The sequence below is a fragment of the Nilaparvata lugens genome, chromosome 4, assembly GCF_014356525.2.
Source record: "Nilaparvata lugens isolate BPH chromosome 4, ASM1435652v1, whole genome shotgun sequence".
NCBI lineage: Eukaryota > Metazoa > Arthropoda > Insecta > Hemiptera > Delphacidae > Nilaparvata > Nilaparvata lugens.
In genome coordinates this window covers 26,405,569-26,433,545 of record NC_052507.1, presented here as the reverse complement: position 1 = coordinate 26,433,545, position 27,977 = coordinate 26,405,569, and the positions used below count along the sequence as shown (strand labels likewise).

The 27,977-nt window shown below is 34.5% G+C and overlaps 1 protein-coding gene across 2 annotated transcripts in view; it reads left to right on the top strand.

Moving 5' to 3' along the window:
- LOC111044543 overlaps positions 1–27,386 on the top strand; it is a 106,612-nt gene extending 79,226 nt beyond the window's left edge. The window contains exon 11 of one of the 2 annotated variants that reach the window (XM_039427205.1): positions 27,107–27,386. In XM_039427205.1, the coding sequence (XP_039283139.1) occupies positions 27,107–27,354 (248 nt within the window). In that variant the 3' untranslated portion in view covers positions 27,355–27,386. Of the gene's footprint in view, positions 1–11,283; positions 11,865–27,106 lie in introns of those variants that run through there. The other variant, XM_022329720.2, reaches the window with a different exon arrangement.
- The last annotated feature ends 591 nt before the right edge of the window (positions 27,387–27,977 follow it).

Genomic DNA, 27,977 nt, shown 5'->3' with positions numbered 1-27,977 from the left:
TGCAGTATTATTACTCTAGTTCAAATGCAGATGAACTCAATATTTATTTATTTATTTATTTATTTATTTACAATGTCAAGGAAGACTACAGGCATTACGCCAAATCAGTCTTCACTACTATTTACCAACAAAATGAACATGTAAGAAATGAAAAATAAATGGTTATACAATGAAAGATACGGAAGATGATATTATGATACCAAATTCATACAGTGTGTGCTGTGTAGCAATTAGGTATAAATATAAGCATGGTGAATGGTAAGCATGTGAAAGTAGAGATTGATTAAAAAAAAATAACTAATAATAATACAAAAATTGAATTATGTTAAATGTAATTTAAAGCTACGGATAAATAAATTGGAAAACATTATTATGAAGCAAAGAAGAGAAAATATTGAGGTTAACAAGTCAAGCCATACTAAATAAAATATAAGTGTTACATACATAATCATGTAAATTGAAAAAAAATTAGAATAATGAGACTAATCTAAGAATTACTAGTTTGAAAGAGAGACAAGTATTATTGAACAACAGATTCATTTGCAAAAATAATTTACAATGCATGCTTCAGAGAGAAAAAACAAAAGAAATGTAAGTGAGTTATACTATAGTAACTATATATCTATAATAATAGGCTTGGTTAATAATAGGCATGGGGGAATTTACCTTCTTTACCTATAATACGGGGGGAAATAATGGGAAAATATATTTCCAAAAATAAGAGAGAGCATCAGAGCAACTGACTTTATCCCAAAGACTGAGATTGATGTATTCAGTGAACAATAGCGTCAATGATTCGCCTTCTAGCCTCACTGGCAGGACCATGTACATCAACTCCATCACAAAAATCATTGAAAAGCCTCAGTGCTCTGTTTAATGGAGAGCAATAATTATGCAAAGTTCTTGACCTTGGGACATGAAAGGTCCTAACTCTTCTTACATTGAAGGAGGGCACCTGAAAACCAATCCTTGTGAGGAGACTAGGTGAATCGACAGTACCCCTTAACAGTGACAAAACAAAAAGCAACGAGAACCTGTCACGCCTAGTTCCCAAAGAGTCTAAATTGAAAAGGCACCTCAAACGTCCAGAGGGAAAACCCAGAGGACATGCTCTTCCGAATTTCATGTAGAAAAGGAAGCGGAGAAGCTTATTCTGCACCCGCTCGATTCTCAATGCATCCAGATGAGTGGAAGGACTCCAAACAATGGATGCATACTCGAGAGCACTCCTGACCAGAGATTGATACAGGGTTATCACAGTATTAACATTATTAAAACTAGCAGAGTTTCTCAAGACAAAGCCCAAGAGCCTGTTTGCCCTGCTTATGACGTGGTCAACATGTGCTGAGGGACAGTGCACTACTGAAAACAACGCCCAGATCCCTGCACACTGTAACCCTTTCCAAGCAAACACCCTCAATCAAGTAGGAATGACAAATTGGATTAGCTTTCCTAGAGATGGTCATACATTTGCACTTTTTAACATTCATTTCAAGTTCATTCTCATGGCACCACAATGCAACCCTGTCAATGTCAGCCTGCAAGGAATAACAATCGTCCAAGCCTCTCACCTCTCTGAAGATTTTCATATCATCTGCAAAAATCAAACATCTGGAGTTGGGTATCTGGAGGGGTAGCTCATTAATCAGTAGCAGAAACAAAAGGGGTCCCAAATTGCTGCCCTGAGGAACACCAGATGTACTGAAGTAAGCACAAGAAATGCTTCCCTGCACAGATACAAAATTCTCTCTTTGAAACAGATAACTTCTGAAGAATTCAATTAATGCAGTGCTGAAGCCTAGCTGAGATAGTCTCTTCAATAATACACCGTGATTGACACGATCAAAGGCTTTACTAAAGTCTGTATAGATAACATCAACCTCCCCACCAGCATCCAGCACATTAGAGACAGATACTGTGAACTCCAACAAATTTGTTACAACTGATCTTCCAGGAAGAAAACCGTGCTGATTTTCAGACATTATAGGGCGTGAATACCAAAGAATCCTATCATAAAGTGATCTTTCAAAAACTTTGGCAAAGACTGACAATATACTTATTGGTCTATAGTTCATGATCTCATCTCTCCTACCGGATTTGAATATAGGGACTATCTTCGAGATCTTCCATCTGCTCGGAAATACTCCAGTTTTCAGTGACAAGTCAAAGATGAACTTCAAAGGCCCAATTAGTAGCTCCCAACAACCCTTGACAATGAAGGCAGGAACACCATCAGGCCCAGGAGCCACCCTCGGCTTCAATCTATCAATTGCTGACTTGATTCTATCCTCTGATATTGACGATATTTCCAAGGTACCACTTGTTATATTATGAACAAAATCAAGCGATTCACCCTTATCATAGCAGGACGTGACCGGTGAAAAAACAGAACCAAAGTATTTAGCGAATCCTGAAGGAATATCATCCCCAACAAAATTTTCATCATGCAGTGACATCCTCTCACAAAGCCATTAGACTTGTGTTTATTATTAACAAACTTCCAAAATTTTTTGAATTGTATCCTAGATCCGATTCCACCTTGATAACATAATTCCGATAGGCCTCTGAAATAAGAGATTTCAGCTCTCTTCTCAGTCTTAGAAATTCATCCATGTAACCAACTGAAGACCGTTTTTTACGCGCACATTTGTTCTTCCTCTTCACCATTTCAATGATTTGGCGAGTGAACCAAGGCGGGTACTTGGACCGTTCACGTGGAATTGATTTAAGAGGAATCGTGGCATTAAAACATTCATAGATTACACTGTAGAAGCAGTCAACAGCCGCATCAACTTCATCAATTCCATACAAGCCACTCCAGTCGTAATCTTTAGCATGTTATATAAAGCAAAATAATCTGCTCTACGGAAATCAAAGACGGGAGAGCATTATTGAGTGATCGTCTTTTCACGGCAATATCACTCAGCAAGTTTATATTAAGAGCTGGATGATGTTCAATATCCTCTGGTACCAGCGGATTGGGTTCGTGCTCTAGGGTTACGACGGGTAAACTACAGAGGACTAAATCAAGTGTACGAAAATTAGAGTTTTGAATACTATATAGATTTCAAATCATAAAAATTTAGAAAATTCCCTAACCTTTTAGCGGTCACAGAACCATTAAGAAGATCATAATTACAGTCTATCACTTCAGGTAAATTAAAGTCACCTGCAACAAGCAATCTATCACCTATCACATTGACATAACCCTCAATACAATCGAAATACCTATTATAATGATCAGAATTGGCGGAGTTGAAAAAATAAACAACATTAACATATAGAGGACCATCCCTATCAAATACTTTTATCATTAAACTCTCAAAACTACGACAATCAAAAGATGAATTAATCAAAACACACTCCTCAGATTGGTTATCCTGTCAAATGTTCAACAACTTCGAGGTATGTCAGCCCCGGGCTATGATGGCATATCTGCTCGTTTTTTAAAAGAAAATATCGACCTGTTTCTGTCTCCTTTAAAGCATATTTATAATTAAGTATAAGCACTGGTATTTCCCAGACGTTTTCAAAGTGGCAAAGGTATTTCCACTCTACAAGGGAGGTATCAAGTCGGACCATAATAACTTCCGTCCTATTTCAATGCTGAGTGTTTTTTCCAAAATATTAGAGAAAATTATCAAGCACCAACTTACATTATATGTGGAACAGAATGGCATTCTCTCTGAGCGACAGTTTGGATTCAGGACCAACAGATCTATATCTGAGGCATTATTTCAGTTGAACCAGGAACTGAACGTGTCACTAAATCAAAATAAGAAAAATCGACTCGTGTTTCTAGACCTAGCAAAGGCCTTCGATACGGTGGATAGGCCCAGGCTTTTAAAAAAACTTAATCTTATAGGAATACAAGATAAAGCGTATAAATGGTTGGAATCATATTTGACCAATAGACAGCAGATGGTGCAAATAGATGGAGTAGAGAGTGACTTGAAGAGCATCCAATATGGTGTGGTACAAGGAAGCACTCTGGGGCCGCTTTTATTCCTAATTTACATCAACAATCTACCTAAACTGAATGTAACCGGAAGCCTGTACCTGTTTGCCGATGATACAGCCCTGCTGGTTTCTGGTGATACGAGGAAAAGATGTATGAACTGCTGTGAGTGACCTTGCAAAGTTGAAAAAATGGCTTGATCATAATACATTAACTCTGAATGTGAAAAAACTAAATACATGGAAATTCATTGAGAAACACCGTTGAAGACACAACTCAAAGTTTAATGTTACACTCTTGCAATGATTTGCAAAGCTCCACTTGTGGTGTCCGTCGATAGAACGTGTGAGGTGCTACAAGTACTTGGGCGTAATGTTCGACGACAACCTCAATTGGTCAGCACATATTGCATACATCAGAAACAGAGTTCGTAAGGCTATATTCTTGTTCTACAAGCTCAATAACATATTAAATCAGAAGGAACTCAGGAACATATATTTTGCATACGTTCAGTCACTAATACAGGGTGGTATAATCTCATGGGGTGGATGCTATAAAACTAATTTGGAACCTTTAAAAGTAGCACAGAAAGCTGTTTTGAGAGTAGCATTGAAGAGAGAAAGTAGATCCAACTCACATGACCTGTATATAGACTTCAATGTTTTGGATATCAGGCAATTATTTGTGAAAAATGCACTAATTTATATGTATAAGCACCATACTGATATTTTCATTAGAAATACCCACACATATCCCACCCGAACAGCTACAATTTCAGGAATAATGACACCTAGAATTAACAAAACATATTCATCCACAACATTTATTACATAGTTCATATGCTTTTCAGGAATATTCCCAACAAACTCAGAGAATTTGATGCAGCATCTTTGGTAGTGTACAAAAAATTGTGAATCTTTGGCTAAGCGAAATAGGTAGGATGGAACCGAAAATATCATTAGCTCAGTTTATAGGTTATAGAGTTTTATACCCAAACTTATTCTAGATGAAGCAAGTAGGCTACTAACTAGTGGACGTTCTCAAGCTCCGGTAAATTCTATTTTTCAATAAGATAAACTAAATTTCAAATCTCTTTATTTCTTTACTATCTTTATCTGATAAGTTCTCATACAAGTCTCATCTTAATCATTCAATCCAGATTCACCCTTACTCACAGGCAATAGCCTATGTAAGGGTATTTCTCATTGCTGTCATATTCTGTATTTTGTACAGAACAACAAATTGTTACTATTGTTACTATAGTCTTTATTATGCTATGCTTATGAATTTTATGTTATGTTGTAGTAGTACTGTATTTAATGTTGTGCTGTGCAATATGCATAAATTTTGTAAAGTGTATATTTTGAAGAGAATAAATTTGATTTGATTTGATTTGATTTGTAATACTGCTTCGACTTAATACTATGACCCTGTATTTCAGTCAATTCGATTTCAGTGATTGGGTTGAACCATTTAAATAAATCTTGAGAACGTATTATTTTCTGAAGATTTAGTGATCCAACTTATTCGATGAAGAATATAGTTGGTTGATAATTCTATTAATTTGTCAATAATAATGAATAAAAATACTAGTACAAGATTGGTCATGCATGAAGACAGGATTAAAAATGAAAGATACACCATTCAATCAATAAATATATAATTACAATGAAATCAACGAGCAAAAAATAATATATGAAACAATAAATGCAGACACAATATGAGAAAATATACAAGAAAAATATCACAGATGGCTCAATTAAAACTCTTATTCTGCTTAATAGCATCAACTAATAATTTTCATGATCTTTCTATCAGCATATATTAAAGATTTCTATAGCACAATTATTCGACTTGCTTCTGCTTATCAAATTAGAATTTTATAATTCAATATTCCAATAATATTAGATACTTTAAAATATTAATTCTCAGGGTATAGGTTCGGCTGTCAGTGGAATTTAGATAAATAAATTATCTTAAGAACTTTGAGCATCTATAATTCTTATTATACTAATAATACTGATATTTAAATACATTAACTGAGCATATTTAATAATTTAAATAGTGATATATAATTTAAGATTTAGTTCTCATCTGTATTCTAAATAGGACTTTTCCTTTATTTATACTACTTGCACAATTACGTTTAAATCAAGCTTGATTATTAAGTAAAACCTTTGATCAGCTAGCTTATGAAATTTCTATTCGTTGCACTGAGGGCCCTCTTAAGAAATCATATTCTGTAACTCACGTGCGTAGATTTTTCACAAATTTGAAGATGTGGCATGGATTCGCCTCGTGTGTCCTATGCCTTTCTGTTGAGCTGCTGTCGTCCTCTCCAATATTTAAATTAATAACTCATGTCATAGAGCGACTTCACTGAGTTAGGTTCATTACTTATCACAATTATTTTCAATATTTAAACTTTGGTAATAAATAAAATTAATTCTTATAAGGGAATCAGTCTATTGCTCTCGTGATGGTTGGCATCTTGGTCAGTCTCTGGCAAGCAAGTAGGCAGTTGGTCTTCCCTTATTCTCTTTTGACAATTTACTTCCGATTCTAAATTTGCATGCCGATTTTAAAATTTAAATATCTTCTCCTATTGGCGGATTTCAATAAATCTGCGATGATGCAATTATTAATACTGTCAAATAGTCCACAGTACAAGAGCATATTACTATGTTAAAAACGAATATTTTTATCCTTAACTTTTATTTTATTATAATTACAGTCTTTCATGCATTCTGCAACAATTAGAAATTTTTATAATTTCAATAAAGACCACGTGGAGATTTTGAATTGAATATTTTTTAGCGCCGAGCGAATACTGTACTCTGATTGGTAAACAATCAGATTGTAATCGAGTATACAGAATGTATTAATGCGCCTAGAAAAATTTGATCCTACTTCCCTTTTATTTTTCATTATGTTTTTGTGATTTTTATTTGCTCACATATATCAATAAATATTCATATTTGCTTTTTAAACATTAATATCCTTTATTTTGCATGCTATAAGTTACAAAACACTTTTGTCCTCATCTTAACGAATGCTACCTACATTCAATTATTTTGCTAGAGAGTATCTAATTAAATTGTAGATGTCCAGCTTGACCGTTATTGATATTGCTGACAAGCGTTGTTTACAATGAACCTAACCTCAAATTCACACAATATTATTATTTTATTAAATAATTGAGAAAACGATTTTATTTCAAATTGTTATCCATAATCTTAGCCTTTCTAGTCGTTATTGTCTCATCTATATCTTTGACTGATAGTATTATTGGTGACAGATATTTTTGTTTCCCTGCCTGAGACCTAATAATTCATTTCAATTAATGACGTTTTTATTGATACCAAAATGTACTGCCAGACAATATACTATAAAAATGTATAAATATTTTTTTTATATTTCATGCTATTCAAAATACCAACCAACGAATATTCCTTATTAACTAATTAAATTTGAAACGGGAACTTCATCATAGTGTTGTAGTCGAGTCGGCGGCCATTGTTGTTACAACTTTTGCCGACAGATAGCGCTGTCGGCGGTAAACTGTGTGATTGCAAGCCAGCTGTTTAATTTTTAAGTTATGTTGTAACACATTTTACTGATCACGTAAGTTTTTAAAAATTATTTTATTTGCAGTTTTTTCTAATGTAGGTGGAGGAAAAATGTTGTGTACATCACGAGTGAAAAATGTTTTTCTCCCTCAGGAAAATTGTTGCCCTCGGCTTCGCCTCGGGCTTCAAACTTTTCCCTCAGGGAGAAAAAACAGTACTTTCCACTCTAGATATCCAAATAGCTATTTTTCATCTGCTTTAACAAAATAATTAGTATAAATATTAATTATTATTCACTCAATACTTCAGCAATAAGATTATTATAAGTTTATTGTACCTAACGTAAAGATATCACATGTGATTGTTTCCCAATTTACAGAAAGTAAATCAAAAACTACACTCAGATTTACATTTTGTTGGAATGTTGGAAAAAATTAAGATGATCCAATTTTATCACAGTGATTAGACTAGAGATCATTTAAAATATTGTAATACTAAAATCTTACAATCTTTTTTATTAGTAGTTTTGGAAATGTAGACAAGATAATATAACATCAAAGCGCCTAGTACATGAAAATGAGCAGATGGCGAGCTTTTTGAAGGCCAACAATGTTCAGATATCAATAATGAATATCAAATATATCTAACAAGCTTTTCCTGGAAAAGTAATCTTTCGTTTGACAGATTTTTCTTATAGTCCAATGGTCTCCTGATTTGGCCAACCCGGAATTCTTAATTTGGCTTTTTCTTCAACTGCGACTCTATGCGTTTAAAACCAAGCACAAAAGTTTAAGGAAGCCATGTACATAGTATCCACCGGGTACAAACACTACCTCCGTAAGCAAAGCCATAGTGTATTCTGGTGACGTCAGCACAGGTAGGGCTCCTACACCAATCAAAATTTGTTGATTTCAGCTAATCAATATCAGCTAGTGTTTTTATTAGTGTAGGAGTCCTACCTGTGCTGACGTTATCATCAACCACCTGTCATGCACTATGGCTTTGTTTACGGAGGTAGTGGTACAAGGGGAACTCGTCCCTCACAATTTTTGGGGAAACAATTTTGTCCCTCCTAATACTTCGGTTAGCTCAAAAATATTCATAAGTCAATTTTACACTTTCAAGAGCGAATATCGCTAAACTGTTAGAAATAACAAAAACTTCCACTAAACAAAAATTGTAGAAAATTTATCAAGCTTAATTTTTGAATGGTTAGTCATGTCGGTTGAACGCATTGCTTCCAAGATAGAAGCGAAGAAGCAAAAAGGTAGAAAATTCAACTTTTAAACCACCCTCATTCATTTAGCACATTTTTTTATTGCGGATGATGCCTACATGAGCTTTTTGCTTGTGCGTGGGTAATGGGAAGTGCGAGGGTGAATTATGAGATGATCAAACGTCCATGCCCATTCTATGGGATTCGAACCCGCGACCAGGTAGCACAAGCGACTGAAGGGTGCAACGCCTTAGGACACTCGGCTATCTGGCTGACATAGGGTAGGGATGGGGACTACTTTTGATATGTTATCCTCTTAACTAGTCTTAACAGAGCTGCAAAGTCAAAAATTGTGTTCAAAACATTTCTTCCAAATTCCTATGTCATTGGTCTATTGTAACAAGACTGGAGATTTCACATTCAACACTAAACTAAATCTGCTGTAAGGAAATGAATAAGTGTGAAATTATACATGAAATTGAATGAACTTTAAGCTCATAATCAGCAGAGATTTTTGACATCGATTTTAGAAAGTTATAAAGGTGTTTTTTTTTTAAATGTCATACCTTTAAGATTGTATATCTCGGAAACTATAGTAGATTATAGAAATTTTGAGTTATGCCAGAAACCAAAAAATGGTACCTTTGAACCACCTCCACCCTCATTCATTCAATCGTATGGTCCGACGCTAACACCAGCCTTGAAATTCTTTTCAGAAAATAAATTAATAATCAGGTCTCAGACCCTCGTCTCCAAAACATAAAATATTAGTATCAGGTCTAGCCTGAAAACAAAAATATTCAGTTATTCTTCCAGAGTCACTCACAGCTCAATTCTTAGCTGCTTTAACCATTCTACAGCTCTGTTTGAGGCTTCATGCAGCTCTCTTAGCTCTCCCTAAAAAGAATGGATTGGGCATTCAGCAGTTATATGTGGCTCATGGTGTGTGTTTGGCCACAAATTTGACTGCTGTAGGTCCCATCTCTTTTTCTCCTGAGCGCATCGCCCTTTTCCCACACGGATCCGATTGAGAGCACTCCACTCTTTCCTCTGGAGATCTAATCCATGCACCCTTTCAGTTGGATCTTCAACCAGGAAGTTATTTGTGGGTGCATCTTGTGCCCACTTCGATCTCCACCTCTCTTTCATGTTACCACGTTCCATAACCTCCGGGTACATAATCTTCCATGGAGGATTTCTAGACTTGAGGGTGCTTTGTGGAAAGAGTAGGATGTCATCATACATCGGCGTTTATGGATTGTGTAGGCACTTTTCCCATTCTCTCTTCAGGTGCTCGTCTCTACGAAGCTGTGCTGGGGCTGTATTGGCTAAACTATATTGGCTAAAACCTCCACCCTTAGCACAGTGGCTAGGGATGGGGACTTTTGATATGTTACCTTCTTACCACCCTAAACAGAACCTCGGGGTCAAAAATTGTCTTCTAAACTTTTCCCCCCTATAACATTTCCTTGACTGGTCTTGGAGTAATTGGAGTGTTTAAACATTTTTTTTTCATTTCATCGATTGTTGTTTTTGAAGGCATGCTTTCAAATCTCTCATACTATTTTTTCTCTCTCTTCTGTTTTGCTGAACCGAAAATCCGTGGATTTTGGGGCACCCTAAAAAAGTTCCAGAGCCAGAAGGTCAAATTTTTGTATTTAAGCTGTCCAATACTCTAGAATCATTGCTCGTTGTTCATTTGTATTCTCAATATTAACCTTTCTTCATACAAGAGAGAATGATTGGTAATAATTTTACGTATTCTAGTGATCTAATCTGAGAGAATGTTTACTTATTTTCAAAACTGGCAGCCCATTAATGATATAAATTACAGAGAACCTCAAAAAAAATGAATAGATTTACTATAGAAAATTATCTGATATGGAGCAGGAATTTAACCATGTGTTGAATGAACTTCAATGCGCAAAGCTCATGCTTCAATGTTGAATTTAACTTTCATTTCATTTTAAATGGATAAAAATGAAAAGTTTAAGATAAAATTTTAATTCTTCACTTGTTTGGTTGGGAGGGAAGGGGCTTATGGTGAGGTAGAAGGTTGATTTTGACGGACTATTTTAGGTCTTGCCATGATTTTTGGAAAGGATTTCGAGCCAACATCCACAACGGGTATGGGCCACTACCTCCATTTACTGAGGCAGTGTATGGGCACCCCTGCACTCCAGCCACCTTTAATACATGTCATGTCCAACGAGTTGCCAACATTGTAACCAGGGTTGATGATCAGTTGCATGATGCATGAATGCGTTTTAACCTATCGTTGACATTTCAGTTTCCACTAGCTTTTCACTGCTTTCAACTCTTTGACTGACAAGTTGAATGACCTACTATGGCTCCTTATGACAGGCTATTTCAATAATAGGTGGCTGTAATCATAAGCATGGTTTGGTCCTGGGGTATTAGGGGGTTGTGCTGAATCATGGAATACCCCTCAGAGTAACCTCAAGTGTTCAGAGGCTCTCACTCAGGTGGGTTGAACACTATTCTACTTCAGTATTATTTTTTTCAATTTTTACTTGTAGGTTTCACGAATGAGAGGAAAGAGTCCCTTCACAAAAATGACAGGTTTCACTGTAAAAGAGAGTCTAATGATATTCAATGCCCTCCTGATCCTGATGGCGATGATAATGAAGGCGTATTGGAACCACGACCGGGGCCTTCCCGCTGTATGGAACCTGCTAAAAAGAGAAAAAGAATGATTTGATAAAAATTGCAATAATGTAAGGAGGTCATGATTTAACGTCTGAGGATTTTTAAGATAACAATTTCTGCTCTCTTACTTCCTTGAATATAAAAATAAAGTCTCTATAATTTGTACGGAAACTTCAATATGTTCTCCTAAAACACCCGTCTGTATGTTTAGACATTAAAATATGCAAAGTTCTTTTTCAGTATGTCAGCATGGTTTTGGTGAGAAATTGTTCATAATTCACTCTATCAAGATAGAATAAATATTTAATTTTTTATTGACCAAATACACAAGTTATTAATTCACACAAAAAGCTTCAGTATACTATTATACACATGAAAATAAAATATCCATCAGCAAAACATTATACACATTATATTGTTTATAATAAAAAGTGTACTTAATTAAATCGAATTTTTGAGACAACTTATTCCTTATTCCTAATTGCTTTCCACATCACATAATATTCAAATGTATCTTGTGTAGAGAACCATTAAAATAGGAATTATAGAACCCTGAGGCATAAAAAATGTATACATTGGGCTTGTTGAGTTGAAACTTCTATGATTCTCTCTGTAAAGTAGCTTATCTTCCGTTCTTACTAGTTGAATCTAAATTATTTAGACAGTCCAATATGAAAATTCAGTAGATTCTTAAGATGAAAGCCATGCAAACATACAAATTAAGGAAGAGTAAGCATGCATAAAAGGTAGGAAAATCATGAAAGTGTTTCACATTTAACCACAAAGTACCCTACCGTATAAGATTAATTGAAGATGATTCATCATCTTCTATTATTTTTGTCAACATATCGATTTTTCACCTCCACTCACATCTTATCATTCATTACACAAAGTTGGCAGAATCTTTTCTTTATGTCGATTAATGTTGAATGAAATTGATTTTGATTAGGGCACCAAAAGAATAAATCATTTTATATTTAAAGCATTCAAATTAAATCTATTGAACATGATTTGTTATGACTTAGCATTCACAGGTTTAGTTGGTTGAAGCTATTTGAAAAATGTACCTGATTATCAATTTCATGGTTTTTATACCATTATAGTTCATTGTGATCATTGAAGGGTTGAAGTGATGATTAGTTCAAGTGAATTCTAGTACACAAGTATAGTGTGCTTATAATGGGCTCTTCTTTATTTTCTATCGATTTTTGCTCCAGTAGAGAAAATTTAAAATTTGTGGTTTTACATTTTATAAGCTTCATAAATAATATAAATTAACGGTAATATAAATTTGATGAGTCCAGTATTAAATAATCTATGTGATTTTCATTGTATCGCTTTGTATCAATGGTTACTTGCACTGTTTGCAATTCATCATTATAAATATAATATAACTAACGGTAATATAAATTTTATAAGTCCAGTATTAAATTAATCGATGTTGATTTTCATTGTATCGCTTGTATCAATGTTACTTGCACTGTTTGCAATTCATCACTATTCTCTCAAGAATTAGTTTTTTATGAATTTCATGATCTGAAAATTGAAATTCAAATGCTATTCGGATGACGTTCACATTCTACTGGTTTTTTATAATAATTGTAACGTTGAAGAGTGAGGCAATTCAATCCATTTGGAAGTAAAAGGAAATCACAGTGCGATTTGAACAGTGGATAATAACTTTGAAATTCAGTTGCTCAATCATTTCGGTTGATACTATCATTTGTAATTATAGTGATCAGAAATATGCTGTATATAATGTTTATATTTCAGTTAGACTAATCTATCACAGTCTCGCTTTCATTCATAAACATGATAATCCTAAATACGTTGATTACCTTAAAGACGTAGCTTATCTTACGTCGAACAATGTAAAATACAAACAATTGTCATTAAATTACTATTATGATGATCATTGGAATTTCTGCCTGTGATTGAGAAAAAGTCATTTTATGAGCCTTGAAATTCGTACCTAGAAAAAGTTGCATTATTACTAGAAATTTTGAGTTATGCCAGAAACCAAAAAATGGTACCTTTGAACCACCTCCACCCTCATTCATTCAATCGTATGGTCCGACGCTAACACCAGCCTTGAAATTCTTTTCAGAAAAAAAATAATAATCAGTCTCAGACCCTCGTCTCCAAAACATAAAATATTAGTATCAGGTCTAGCCTGAAAACAAAAATATTCAGTTATTCTTCAGAGTCACTCACAGCTCAATTCTTAGCTGCTTTAACCATTCTACAGCTCTGTTTGAGGCTTCATGCAGCTCTCTTAGCTCTCCCTAAAAAGAATGGATTGGGCATTCAGCAGTTATATGTGGCTCATGGTGTGTGTTTGGCCACAAATTTGACTGCTGTAGGTCCCATCTCTTTTTCTCCTGAGCGCATCGCCCTTTTCCCACACGGATCCGATTGAGAGCACTCCACTCTTTCCTCTGGAGATCTAATCCATGCACCCTTTCAGTTGGATCTTCAACCAGGAAGTTATTTGTGGGTGCATCTTGTGCCCACTTCGATCTCCACCTCTCTTTCATGTTACCACGTTCCATAACCTCCGGGTACATAATCTTCCATGGAGGATTTCTAGACTTGAGGGTGCTTTGTGGAAAGAGTAGGATGTCATCATACATCGGCGTTTATGGATTGTGTAGGCACTTTTCCCATTCTCTCTTCAGGTGCTCGTCTCTACGAAGCTGTGCTGGGGCTGTATTGGCTAAACTATATTGGCTAAAACCTCCACCCTTAGCACAGTGGCTAGGGATGGGGACTTTTGATATGTTACCTTCTTACCACCCTAAACAGAACCTCGGGGTCAAAAATTGTCTTCTAAACTTTTCCCCCCTATAACATTTCATTGACTGGTCTTGGAGTAATTGGAGTGTTTAAACATTTTTTTTTCATTTCATCGATTGTTGTTTTTGAAGGCATGCTTTCAAATCTCTCATACTATTTTTTCTCTCTCTTCTGTTTTGCTGAACCGAAAATCCGTGGATTTTGGGGCACCCTAAAAAAGTTCCAGAGCCAGAAGGTCAAATTTTTGTATTTAAGCTGTCCAATACTCTAGAATCATTGCTCGTTGTTCATTTGTATTCTCAATATTAACCTTTCTTCATACAAGAGAGAATGATTGGTAATAATTTTACGTATTCTAGTGATCTAATCTGAGAGAATGTTTACTTATTTTCAAAACTGGCAGCCCATTAATGATATAAATTACAGAGAACCTCAAAAAAATGAATAGATTTACTATAGAAAATTATCTGATATGGAGCAGGAATTTAACCATGTGTTGAATGAACTTCAATGCGCAAAGCTCATGCTTCAATGTTGAATTTAACTTTCATTTCATTTTAAATGGATAAAAATGAAAAGTTTAAGATAAAATTTTAATTCTTCACTTGTTTGGTTGGGAGGGAAGGGGCTTATGGTGAGGTAGAAGGTTGATTTTGACGGACTATTTTAGGTCTTGCCATGATTTTTGGAAAGGATTTCGAGCCAACATCCACAACGGGTATGGGCCACTACCTCCATTTACTGAGGCAGTGTATGGGCACCCCTGCACTCCAGCCACCTTTAATACATGTCATGTCCAACGAGTTGCCAACATTGTAACCAGGGTTGATGATCAGTTGCATGATGCATGAATGCGTTTTAACCTATCGTTGACATTTCAGTTTCCACTAGCTTTTCACTGCTTTCAACTCTTTGACTGACAAGTTGAATGACCTACTATGGCTCCTTATGACAGGCTATTTCAATAATAGGTGGCTGTAATCATAAGCATGGTTTGGTCCTGGGGTATTAGGGGGTTGTGCTGAATCATGGAATACCCCTCAGAGTAACCTCAAGTGTTCAGAGGCTCTCACTCAGGTGGGTTGAACACTATTCTACTTCAGTATTATTTTTATTTTTTTCAATTTTTACTTGTAGGTTTCACGAATGAGAGGAAAGAGTCCCTTCACAAAAATGACAGGTTTCACTGTAAAAGAGAGTCTAATGATATTCAATGCCCTCCTGATCCTGATGGCGATGATAATGAAGGCGTATTGGAACCACGACCGGGGCCTTCCCGCTGTATGGAACCTGCTAAAAAGAGAAAAAGAATGATTTGATAAAAATTGCAATAATGTAAGGAGGTCATGATTTAACGTCTGAGGATTTTTAAGATAACAATTTCTGCTCTCTTACTTCCTTGAATATAAAATAAAGTCTCTATAATTTGTACGGAAACTTCAATATGTTCTCCTAAAACACCCGTCTGTATGTTTAGACATTAAAATATGCAAAGTTCTTTTTCAGTATGTCAGCATGGTTTTGGTGAGAAATTGTTCATAATTCACTCTATCAAGATAGAATAAATATTTAATTTTTTATTGACCAAATACACAAGTTATTAATTCACACAAAAAGCTTCAGTATACTATTATACACATGAAAATAAAATATCCATCAGCAAAACATTATACACATTATATTGTTTATAATAAAAAGTGTACTTAATTAAATCGAATTTTTGAGACAACTTATTCCTTATTCCTAATTGCTTTCCACATCACATAATATTCAAATGTATCTTGTGTAGAGAACCATTAAAATAGGAATTATAGAACCCAGAGACATAATAATGCATATGGTAAAAGAGCTCCAGAATTCAGAATACCATTTCTGTTGAATTCATTGCCATTAGAGCTGACAATGTTACAGAGTAAGAATGAGATTCAAACTAAACTCAAAGTGCACTTCATAAGGATAAAATCATTTTGATTAGTTTCAGGAAATGAGTTGTGTTTTGTTTGTTGTGTTTATTCGAGTGTGTGTATTTTTTTATTGACTATTATATTTTTTGAGTTTAAAATAATTTTAGTTTTTCAATGAAGATATATTATGATTTAATAAATATTTATGTTCAGAGTGAGTAACATTGCTTATCTTGTTAATTGTCGCTTACCAAGTAAAGTCTTTTTCTATATTGAATGAAAAAGACTAAGAAATTGTCAAAAAGCCACTGATTTATTGATGACTAGCAGGAACCCGTGCTTCGCAAGGATCTATTTTCAAAATTGATAATCTGAAAACTTGACGTAATGAAATTTTGAAGAATTGTAAATAGGCCTATAACCATCCTTGGTTAATTAAGAATCTAGCCTATATGCAAAATTTCATGTTGATTAGTCCAGTAGTTCAGACGTGATAATGCGTCAAACATAATTTTCTTATCATGTATTAAGCCAACTCTTTATTTTATTATAAATATGGTTAACGACTGCAAGAGATAGGAGTGTGGAACAGAATAGTTGTGAAACTATGATAGCCCCAGAAGTTTCTCGAACACAATAGTAGGTACTACATGAACTTTTTGAAAGTGATTTAAAAAAAATGTTAAAACAACAGAACTGAAAGTTGTCAACCTATCATTCTACCTCCATTTAGAGAGTTCGATTCTTGTTGGCAAGAAACATGTTATTCAACGCAGAAATCATTGTTAATTTACTAAACTATAGGATAAGTTGAATAGTTTCCCTTTCAGGGGGAGTTTTGACAACCCACAAAACTCATTTTTCATTTGAGGAAATATCGAAAAGGTGCATAGGATCTTATTTTTTGTTCAGCTTGCCAAAATACCCCTCATTTCAATATTAAATTTTTTGACTGACTCTACAGTGAGTCAATAATTCTATCATGGCTCGAATAATTTTGAAATTGTAATAAAATAAAAATGGTAGAGAATAATTAATTCATGTGAATGTCAACACCTTTATTTAAAGACATACCGTATTAACTGCATGCGTTTCTGTATTGCCGATACAGCATTGATAAATCTGTAGACGTTTATTTAGCAGTCTCAAAAAACTGTTCTAGCTAAAAAATTAATAATCCATACATTGGGCCTATACATTGCATCAGGAAAATGAAGTTCAAAACTATGGTTTTCCTAAACATATGTTGTTGACATAATTTCTTTGGTGCAGCTGTTTCACATTCGCCATATTATTATACAGAGTTTGTGGAAAAATATTGATTATCAAAACAATACTTTTATCATATTAATAATAATATTAAACATATTTATCAATTAAACAATGAACAATATTATTGAGGTTGAGTGGAATCAGGTAGAAAGCAATAACAGAACAGATGTTCTTTTTTGAATTTCTATCATATTATTTTGTTATTTCCAATGATTACAACATGTTAGAATATCACTTGTCAATAAATAAATTATTTCATTTCCATTATGGCACTCACCTTACCATTTCCATAACCTTACTTAATAGGATCCTTTTTCATCCTTTGAAACCCTTAGAGGCAATATATCTCAAAATCCGTTCTTAGTGCGCGTCTAGCATGTTTGAAGAATATTTGTTCAAAGTTTCAAGTCTGTAGGACAATTAGTTTGAGCTGTAGTGTGATTTTACATAAAATTTTTCGAAAAATGTTCTCTACTGGACCTCCCTGAGCTCCTGATCGAAATTTTTCTGCATAGATCTAATTTTTTTTCGTAGCTGAACAAAAAAGTTCCTCATGACTTTGCTGTGCAATGAGCGGTTAAAAAGTACAAAATTTTGGGGGGCCCTAGCTCCCTCAGGGGGGCAAATTTCTGAAAATCCTTTCTTAGTGGATGTTTTCAGGCTACCATAAACAATCGTGCAAAATTTCAAGTTTTTAGGCTCAGTAGTTTAGGCTGTGGTGTGATTTCAGTCTGTCGGGGCTTAGCCTTTATAAGTATAGAGATTAGAAAGACCGGTTTCGGTTATTACACCATTGTCAACCTCTGATAAACTAAAACTAAATACAAGAGCAGCAGAATTTCTTTTTCTATAAGTCTTATTTCGTTTAGTTAAGTCAGTTTAACTTAAGTTAATTTATGGTGCAATGGACAAAAGAGAACAATCAGTTACAAAAATGAAGAAATATAATCAGGTTAATTAAGAAAGATAATTATTGTTATTTGTTGTTTTTTATTGTATGTAAAGGATTATTTTTATATATCCCTCAAATAGCTTACAGCTAGAGGGATACTATCGCACTATTGTAATACTCAAATAAAATAAATAAATTCATTCCTTATAATATCAATCCAGTGAAATTTTCGTTACTAAGAAGAGAGGAGAATGTTTTTCATGCCCTTGCGCAAACACTTAAATTCTGTGCTGAAGTAGTAGAAACCACAAAGTAGAAGGAATAGGCCTACTACTTTTTCATTCTCTGTGTAGAAGCATAGATGGGCTAGGTCTCAGTGTATGACATGATCATGTGCTATAAGCCACGATATCTAGAAGATCATCTTCTACAATATACTGTGCTTTGAATAATAGGAGGCTCAAATGACAAGTGTTGATCTTGCGAGTCAATCAACAAATTCACAGAATAAATTAAAGCTGAATTCGGGTTATCTAAACTTTCAGCAGAGATTCTCAGTTAGTTTACAAAGTACAATGAGCAATGATCAATGCGAATTTCTGTGATGAACTCTGGCACAATGAATCTTCAAAAAATGGAAATATGTGATAACACGGCTACGTCAAATGAACGATTTCGGGGGAAAGCAGTTCAGTGTGCGATCCATAGTTTAGTAGGCCTATAACAATAAGGATAGGCAGACGCTATGAATGAGAGGACTTATGCTTCATTAATCATCTCATCTGAGAACACTATACAATTAGTTACATCAGGGACAGAAACGGAGAAAGACAACAAGCAGTAAATGGGTAGTCTCATGTGTAGTTTCACAATACCATATATTGATGATAATGATTGAATCAATACCTACCACCTCCTATAAAAATGAATCAGTTGTTAAGCTGTAGAACAGCTTTCAGCTTCGAACAGTGCAAATTTATCTCAATTAGAGTCTGTATATTATATATATAAAAAAGCATATAAGTATATATATTATATATTATATTTCAACAAGTTCTATCAATCATCAGCATTTCATCAAGTGAATTAGTAACACTACTGCAAATGAATAAGTATAAAGTATTTCACAAATATCTAAAAGATATAAGATCTACTTCACATCTGAAGCAATCTAAATATACAGGGTGTCTCACCAAGGTTGTAACAGCCGTTGCCCATAGATTCTACTCGATTTCTGACAAAAAATGTTCAGTAAATTTTATTCCTATCGACCTTAGTTTTCGAGATATATCGATTTTTCGATATTTTCAGAATATTCTGATATTTTCACTTCCGGTCATTAAATACTCAATAACTCGAAAACTACTGGTCGAATTTCAATTTCAAGGATATTGTTGGAAAGAGAAAAACATTTCAAACAAGATTAATGTAATTTTATTTGTTGTTAGTTATTATGTAGTTTTTATTAGGGCTTAAACTTGAAAAATGCTATTCTTCAAATTCAAAGTCGAAATTCAAACAGTTTTTACTCGATTTTTCTCCGGGTAATTATAGTGGTTTCAATATTTCAAAAACTTCTCCATTTTATAAGCTTTCGAATGAGTATATATTCGAGAAGGTGTTCAAAACTGCTAATTACTGGAATGAATACCTTCAAAATGAGGAAATTGGCTTTCCGAAACGGGGCGTAGTCGTAGTCATTGTCATAGTTACGTTTGTATTAAATTTTGAAAAACTAGAAAATTGAATACAAAATATAATAAAGAGAAAATAGAGAAATGTTTCAGCTAATTTGAATTATTAAGGAATGTTTAATTTCGTCAAGGATAAACGTTTCCAATTATAGAATTGAGAAAATAAAAACTGTGACTACTGTCAAAAAACTGCGACTACGCCCCGTTTTGGAAAGCCAATTTTCTGACTCCAGCTGATTAAAGTCTAGAACTTGGCTAAATCCCGAGCTCGGAACCCGGCCCTAAGAGTAGTTCGAAAAATATGAAGTATAATTATTATAAAATTATTTGTCAGATAAAACGTGTAGGAAATGTTGTAAAGTTTAAAGTTGTATGGCATGTTAATGTCCGTAAGATTAATAGAAAATGGAACTTTAAAACCATCCCCAATCTCTTATCACAATGGTTAGGGTTGGGGACTTGTGACTATGCTCTCACGTTTTCTTTAGGCTTGATTCCTTTTCCGTTTTTGAGTATTCTGCGAAAAAATCATGTCAATCATACGGTATGAAATACTTAAAAATATGATCAATATTCAAATATAATATTTCAATAGAACAGCTGAGAGAATAACAACGGCATTTTGAGCGAGCTCTCCAGCCCGAGGTTTCACTAGTTTAGTAGCAACCATTTAGGCCTTAGTAGCAATAACGGAAAAGAACTCAAGCCTAAAGACAAAGTGAGATTTCGCTACGCTCGTTCAAAAAACTTTTCTTGCTTTTTGAAAAATTTATATTTTCCTGTAACGCTATAATTTATTTAATGACCCGTGAGGAGTGATGGATTTTATATCAATTCAATTTTCTTTTATTTTAAATAGATTTTAATTTCAGTGAGACATTATGTCATATCAACTTACATAATTTTAAGATCAATATTGTGGATCTAAAATTAATGGAAGTCTGTTCCTGCATTAAAAATGATGAGCTGGGACCACAAGAATTGTAGCAGCACATGTATTTTTGTAAACATTTTCTCATTCCAAATTATTTCATTCTTTAACGATTATCTTTATCCACTAATATAAAATAAACCTCCAAGGACAGATAAAAGTATAGCAGAACCATTTAAAGAAGACTAAAAGTGGAGACAGCCAACAGCAGTCAAGGAAACAGTACATTTTGTCCAAGAGATCTGTATTGACCAATCTCATTTTTTCATCAGTTCATTTCCCTCAAAGTGGAAAGTTTCTTCGACATATGATCCGACATAGAGAGAAAAACAGTTTTCCGGTCTTGAGCGAATGTGAGTGGGGAACATGGAGGAAAACATGTAGGCGTAATATATTAAGAGTGGAAGTTTACTGTGGAAAAACTTCCAACAAAAGAAGAAAATCACATAGTCTGGTCCAAAGACGTTCTCGGATATCGGGCAATTTTTCGTTCTGTTACAGACGCTCGAAAAATCTCTTCCCGTCCGGAGAAAGGATTGTTTTTGTGCTTCACAAATAGTAAACTGGCTTTTATTGATGTGGACATTCAGTAGTTTCGCCAACTGCTTAGATTAGTTTAAGTGAATCATAAATCTCAGTAATATACAAGTAGAATCACTGATAATAATATATAATATGCTACGGGCTGGTGTTCATTGATTCCTGTAAATTCATGATTATTAATTATACATTTTTTGAACGTTTATAACATGGAAGCTTATAATTAAAAATAAAGAAACTGGTTATCTTCTACAAGATAAATTTTACAACAGAACCTTCTTTCGACAGTTCATACAATAAAATTGGACATCCAGTTCCAACTAAATTGGAGTAATTATGCCTTTTAACATCAGAATTAGAGTTATACAATAATTGAAATTGATAATTCAGTAAAAAAATAATTAATATTATCATATTATTGATTTATTTGGGCTGTATAAGTGAGGTTCACGTTTTAATAGCAGTGGAGAAAGATAGAGGAACACCGTTGCCGATTTTCTGGACTTGCCACTGCTCTCTGTAAAAGATAGCTGATTCCGATGTATCTAATGTAACATCAACTGTTCTTGATAAAAATAGTCTATTATACTCTATTCGTCAAGAAAATAAATTTTTTAATGAATCAATAATGAATTTTTATAATATTGAGATTGAATATTCTATAATATTAATGATATTCCTACATTGTTTGAGAACGATCTGGCAACGTAACGGAGCTTTATCAGCGGTGTCGAATGATAGACATGTATAGCAGCAACAATGTTAATCAAATACTGCTATCGTGGTAAGGACCTGACTAGAGTTACTCGGAGATGCTGTTCCTTAATCCTATTATATTGAGCGAGCACTTTCTGTATGTATATATCTGGTTATTTTTATATCTGGCTATTTTTACTTTCCTTGACCTATTACCATAGGTAAGGAAAGTATTGCTTTCCAAAAAACATTTAAGGTACCCTAATTTCATGTTTTCTATACGTTTCAAGATCCCCTGAGTCCAAAAACATGATTTTTGGGTGTTGGTCTGTGTGTGTGTGTGTGTGTGTGTATGTGTGTGTGTATGTATGTCTGTGAACACGATAATTCCATTCCTAATTAACCGATTGAGTTGAAATTTTAAACTCAAGGTCCTTATACTATGAGGATCCGACAATAAGAAATTCAATAAAATTCAATTCAAGATGGCGGAAAAAATGGCGGATAATTTATATTCCATACTAACCATGTTTTTCTCGAAAACGGCTCTAACGATTTTCTTCAAATTTATACCATGGATAGCTATTTATAAGCCCTATCGACTGACATTAGTCTCTTTTCTGGGAAAATTTCAGGAGCTCCGTAATATTCTTGAGAAAAATGGCGGATAATGACTAAAAAAACATGTTTTTCACAGTTTTCTCGAAAACGGTTCTAACGATTTCCTTCAAATTTATACCATGGATAGCTATTAATAAACCCTATCAAATGACATGAGTTTTTCTTCTGGGAAAATTCCAGGAGCTCCGTAATATTCTTGAGAAAAATGGCGGATAATGACTAAAAAACCATGCTTTTCACGGTTTTCTCGAAAACGGTTCTAACGATTTCCTTCAAATTTATACCATGGATAGCTATTTATAAGCTCTATCAACTGGCATGAGTCTTCTTTCTGGGAAACCAATGGGGGTCCACCCCATCCTTGGGAAATGGACTTAGTAACCTCCTCGTGCATGAGGAGGGTAGGTAGCGCAGTTCATAAAAAGAACACATAGTCGAGATATCTCATCTGTAGAACAGCTGTTTTGACGACTTTAAAAAAATGACGACTAAAAAAATCATCGAATTTCACAATTCACACAAAAAAAAGTACTCTGAAAACAATTATACACATATACAGAAGTCTGATCGTAGTTTCAAATATGAGCAAGGAAAGTTGTGTGAGTGTACCACACCAGATTTTTATATATGGTTATTAGTAGAACGTCAATAATCCGGATTAATTGGGACCGGACCCCATCCGGATTATAAATTATCCGGATTATCGAAATTACGTTAAAAAAACGGTCAGCACGCACTATTCAAGAAACAAAGCTGTTGAAATTGCATATACATCTACATTAAAAACACGTTTTTAAAGCACTGTATCGTATTTTATTTACAGCAACATGTGTACAACGCACAGTAAAAACACCAGACACTACATATTTCAGTTTTTAAAAACACTCCCATTCTCCTCGCTTCGCGCCATTCTTCCGTCGCCCGCTCTAAAGTAAGGAGCTTAGCGTCGAGGGCAGAAGGTACGAAAATTTTATTTCTTGCCAGAGACGAATCCGGATTATTGACGGACCGGATTTTTGACGTCCGAATTATCGATGTTCTACTGTATGTTTAACGGATTTCGAAAACGGCTCTTAACGATTTTCACGAAATTTGGAACATAGTAGGTAGGTTTATGATATAAAGATTCGATTGCACTAGGTCTCATCCTTGGGGAAAACTCGCTGAACGACATTAAAAGGATAATTCATCCTTGGCTGAAACAACTGTGGATAGTAAAAAGTGAGTATGTGAAAAATCAAAATATCGCATCCCCGAAATTCATAAGATGACGTATAGCCAGCTGTAAAATATAAACACGATAATTTTAGAGAATTGTGTTCTGTCTATCAATAAATAAAAATAACGAGCGAAGCTCGGTGCCCCGATATTATTTATTATGAATTGGTTCTTGTTGACTTAGTACTATTGTATTATAAAACTTTTGTATTCTGTATTTTTGTATTCTGGTGCCCTATGATTGTTTAAGTATCAATTTTGAAGAATAATTATTACTTATTTGTATTTTACTGTATAAAGCAATGTACTTAACATTATGTGCTTGATTATGCTTTCTAAATGTATCATATTTCTTTTTTCTGCATTAACTTATTTCTAATTCCATCAATTCAATTGCAAGATGAAATTGTGGATTTTATTTAGGATTGTGCTCGTTATGTCGGTGAGGATCGTGTTCCAATTTGCGGATACGAGTTATGACCAAGTGTCGTGCTCTTGGTTGGAGGTACGCCGGTTGAGTAGGTGGACGTTTCACCCCCCCCCCCCTTCGCGGCACCAACCAGCGTTTCGTTTTCAATTTAGTTTTGAGAGAAAAGCAAGCAAGTTTGAACAGCTTGCCGCCCCCCGGGGGCCGAATTGGGCAGTAAATCGCGTCAATCGCCCACCGGTCCTAATTGGTCGTCGTTGTCCTTCTATGAAACAAAGGTCGGCGATGGCGAGAAGATCTTCGTTAGCATCATCAACGAAAACATAGAATCGGCTCGAGCACAGCAAGTAGTTTTCATGGTTACTTGAGACGCCTTTTTCTCAATCACTGCAGACTGGATACAAAACGTATTACCTTGCCTAGATGAACCTAAGATACTCTAGAAGTAGAATGAAATCAAAAATGTTACCTACACTTTTTTCGGTTTTTTTCACTAATAATTGCTTCAATGCTTCCCGTTATACAAAATAATTTTTCTTCTGAATAATATTGCAGTATCGATACTATTCGTATACGTATTATCGATACTGTACAGTACAATAATATAGCCTACAATAATATTGACGTTATCTTGACTTTTTATCGTTCTCGCATCCTCTCTCAATAAGTGGTCTGGTAGGGAATGGGGTATTATTGGAAAATTTCTGTTGAAATAAAAAAATTACTTCTTACATCCTATCAGTAATATCACTGCAATTATACCATTCAATTAAGCATTAATTTGGTGTAGTTAGTAACTTATACTCTCATTTGAAACTGATACAATATCTCTGTAACAATCAATTTCTTGTGTATTGAAATATGGAGCTGAATGCAAGCTTATATACAGGGATGCCCACTCCCAAGCCCATGGACGCACTCCACCCCCTGAGTTAGAAAAAAATCAGCCATATGTGGTCCGTAGTAGCTGCCCTTTTTTGGGACCCCCAAGATTTGATTTTGAGGTGCCTCAAGAATTTCAAGGACATAGTATTCGTATAAACCCCCTCTCCACTGTTATTCTCCAATGGTAGCCGACTCACATTGGTGACTCTTTCATACATGTGTTGTTGAGCAGAGCAGCCATACAGCGTGTGTTGGCTAGAAACAAAAACGAGATGGAATGCAGAACTAGCCTAGCAATCGGGTACATGTTCACAGTGATAACAGCTGGTGATTAAGTTGAGGGAAAACTGTAGATCGACCTGAGTCATGAGCCTATAAACGTTGTCTCATTAGTGGAAGAGCAGCAGTGGTCTCGTGGCTCAGTACTCAGGTAGGAAGTCTGCAGGGTCAGGCTGCTGGATTTAGAAAAGGCAAGATTATCACCTGTCATAAATCAGCGCCAATTAATAGCAGGCGCCTGCACCGGCACTGGTTGCCATGGCGCCTTCTGCCATTTGACTGACAAACGTCGGTCGGTTGTCGTCCGTTTGACGGCGATCGGTCGATAAGATCGCCTTCGCAGATAGCAGCAACTGCATTCGACTGTCGCCAGCTCCTGCCACTGTTTCCATTCTCAATGGAGCTGTTAACTCGAGACAATCTCTCCATTAAAGAATCCTGATTGATACGTTGCTGAGCACTACTGGGGTTGAAGTTCACATATATTAATAGGTTTGTACCACCGAAGCCGGAGAAGGTTACCCAGTAGAACTCAACAAAGATGTCTACACATCTTAGGCAAGATTGAAGTGATACAGTTTGCTTCAAGACATGATGGTAAGTTTGTTTTATATCGACTGATAAAGAAGAATGAAGTTCATTACGATTAATAGAGAAGGAATATTCTTTTCCCATCACAGAGATAATTTTCAAATGTGTCATGGGTTAGAGTTACAGTTGGAGTTCTTTATTTATGTATGTTAAAATATTTACTGGCTTACATTAAATAAAAATTTTGTTAATTATTCAACGAATTTTACAATGTATGAAGAATCAAGTAATGAAAATAGAGATTAAATCCAATTTGAATAATGATTGTATAATATTGTGATGTAACTTCATGAATCGGCGGTGATTCAACAAATAATTATCGATTCTCTATAAAGGGTATAAAATAATATCCTTCCCATCAACACACGACCGGGTGATATTTGATTGATTAAGAACTAGTACAATACTAACAAAAATTTATTAGTCTCAAGTAGATCGGTAGAATTTTGATAGTATTATTCATCTAGTACCTAGTTTGACAAGATTCCAAACTTCTTGGGTACTGGCACGAATTGTGTTTCATGTATCATTAAATAAATTAATTAAATTAGACCTCAATGGCTATGTGATTTCACATATCTATTGAATTTATTTGTATTCATATTCAATCCATAATGCAAGGGAGGTAGGTATTGAATTAAATTAATTAAAAGAAGGTATTGAATGGAAAGATTCATTGAAGGCAGAGCAGCTGCTTTAAGCTAATGCCTGAATGTCCTATTACAGGAAATTATTGTATTGCCTATAACAGGAGCATTAAAATACAAAGTAGCATTTAAAAGACATACTGCTTATCATCAAATCACAACATTTATTTGTTTCTATTCACATATTGTTAACACTAACACACAAAAAATATTGAAACCTGTAATGGAAAATATTCATGTGTAGAGGAAAATAGTTATTGAGTCCTTATAATTTATCATAACATTTCAATTTAATTGCAGGTTCATCTGACAAAACCGAGAACTCTTCAAAACAGATCAACTGGAATAACATTAGTTCAATGATAAAGGGTAGGCCTACATTGACACAGAACATTCACATCGGAGTCGTGAAGGTTTTTCCTAATATAATTTCCATGATTATTCTGGCTCATGCCAATTACTTGATGAGCATATCCACAACCTATCATTCATTGAACTCAATGCAAAGAACAATTCAACAAGATTGGTACGTTTCGAAGAACTTTTAATGTGAAACAAAAATAAATTATTCTGATTTCAACTTTCTGTGCGTTCATTTTGTAGATTGTACCTCCATATAACAACTTTCCATTCCATACATATTTATTCATCAGGGGCATACACATATAATCTCAAAATGATTGGACGTGAGAAACCAGGCTTTAGTCTGCTTATTATTACTATTTCATTCCCGAATTTTGATTGAAAATTTGAATATTTAATAAGAGAAACATAAATAAATATTCATTCAGTTGATTTCAAGATAACTTGAGTGATCCTTTTTTGCTACACATTCATGATAATCAAGATCTCAATTTCAAAGTTTAAAACATAAATTTATATTTTAACTCTTTAGTTGAATAATATTCATTTGAGCAAATGCAATAAAAATTATTCGTGTATTTACTTGGATCTACCTTTGGATCGGTATCATCTTCAAGGATATGAGGACGACAAATTCAGAGCCTGAATTAATTCAACAACGCTCAAAATGGCGGAAAAGGATTTGGAGGGGCGACCCCAAGAGAAATTAGACATAGGTTTGGGAGTAGAAGACACATTGGACCCGTAATAAATTTGTTGGCAACTTGACATCCTATAACTTGCCTGGAAATATTTACTTGCGTTGTAG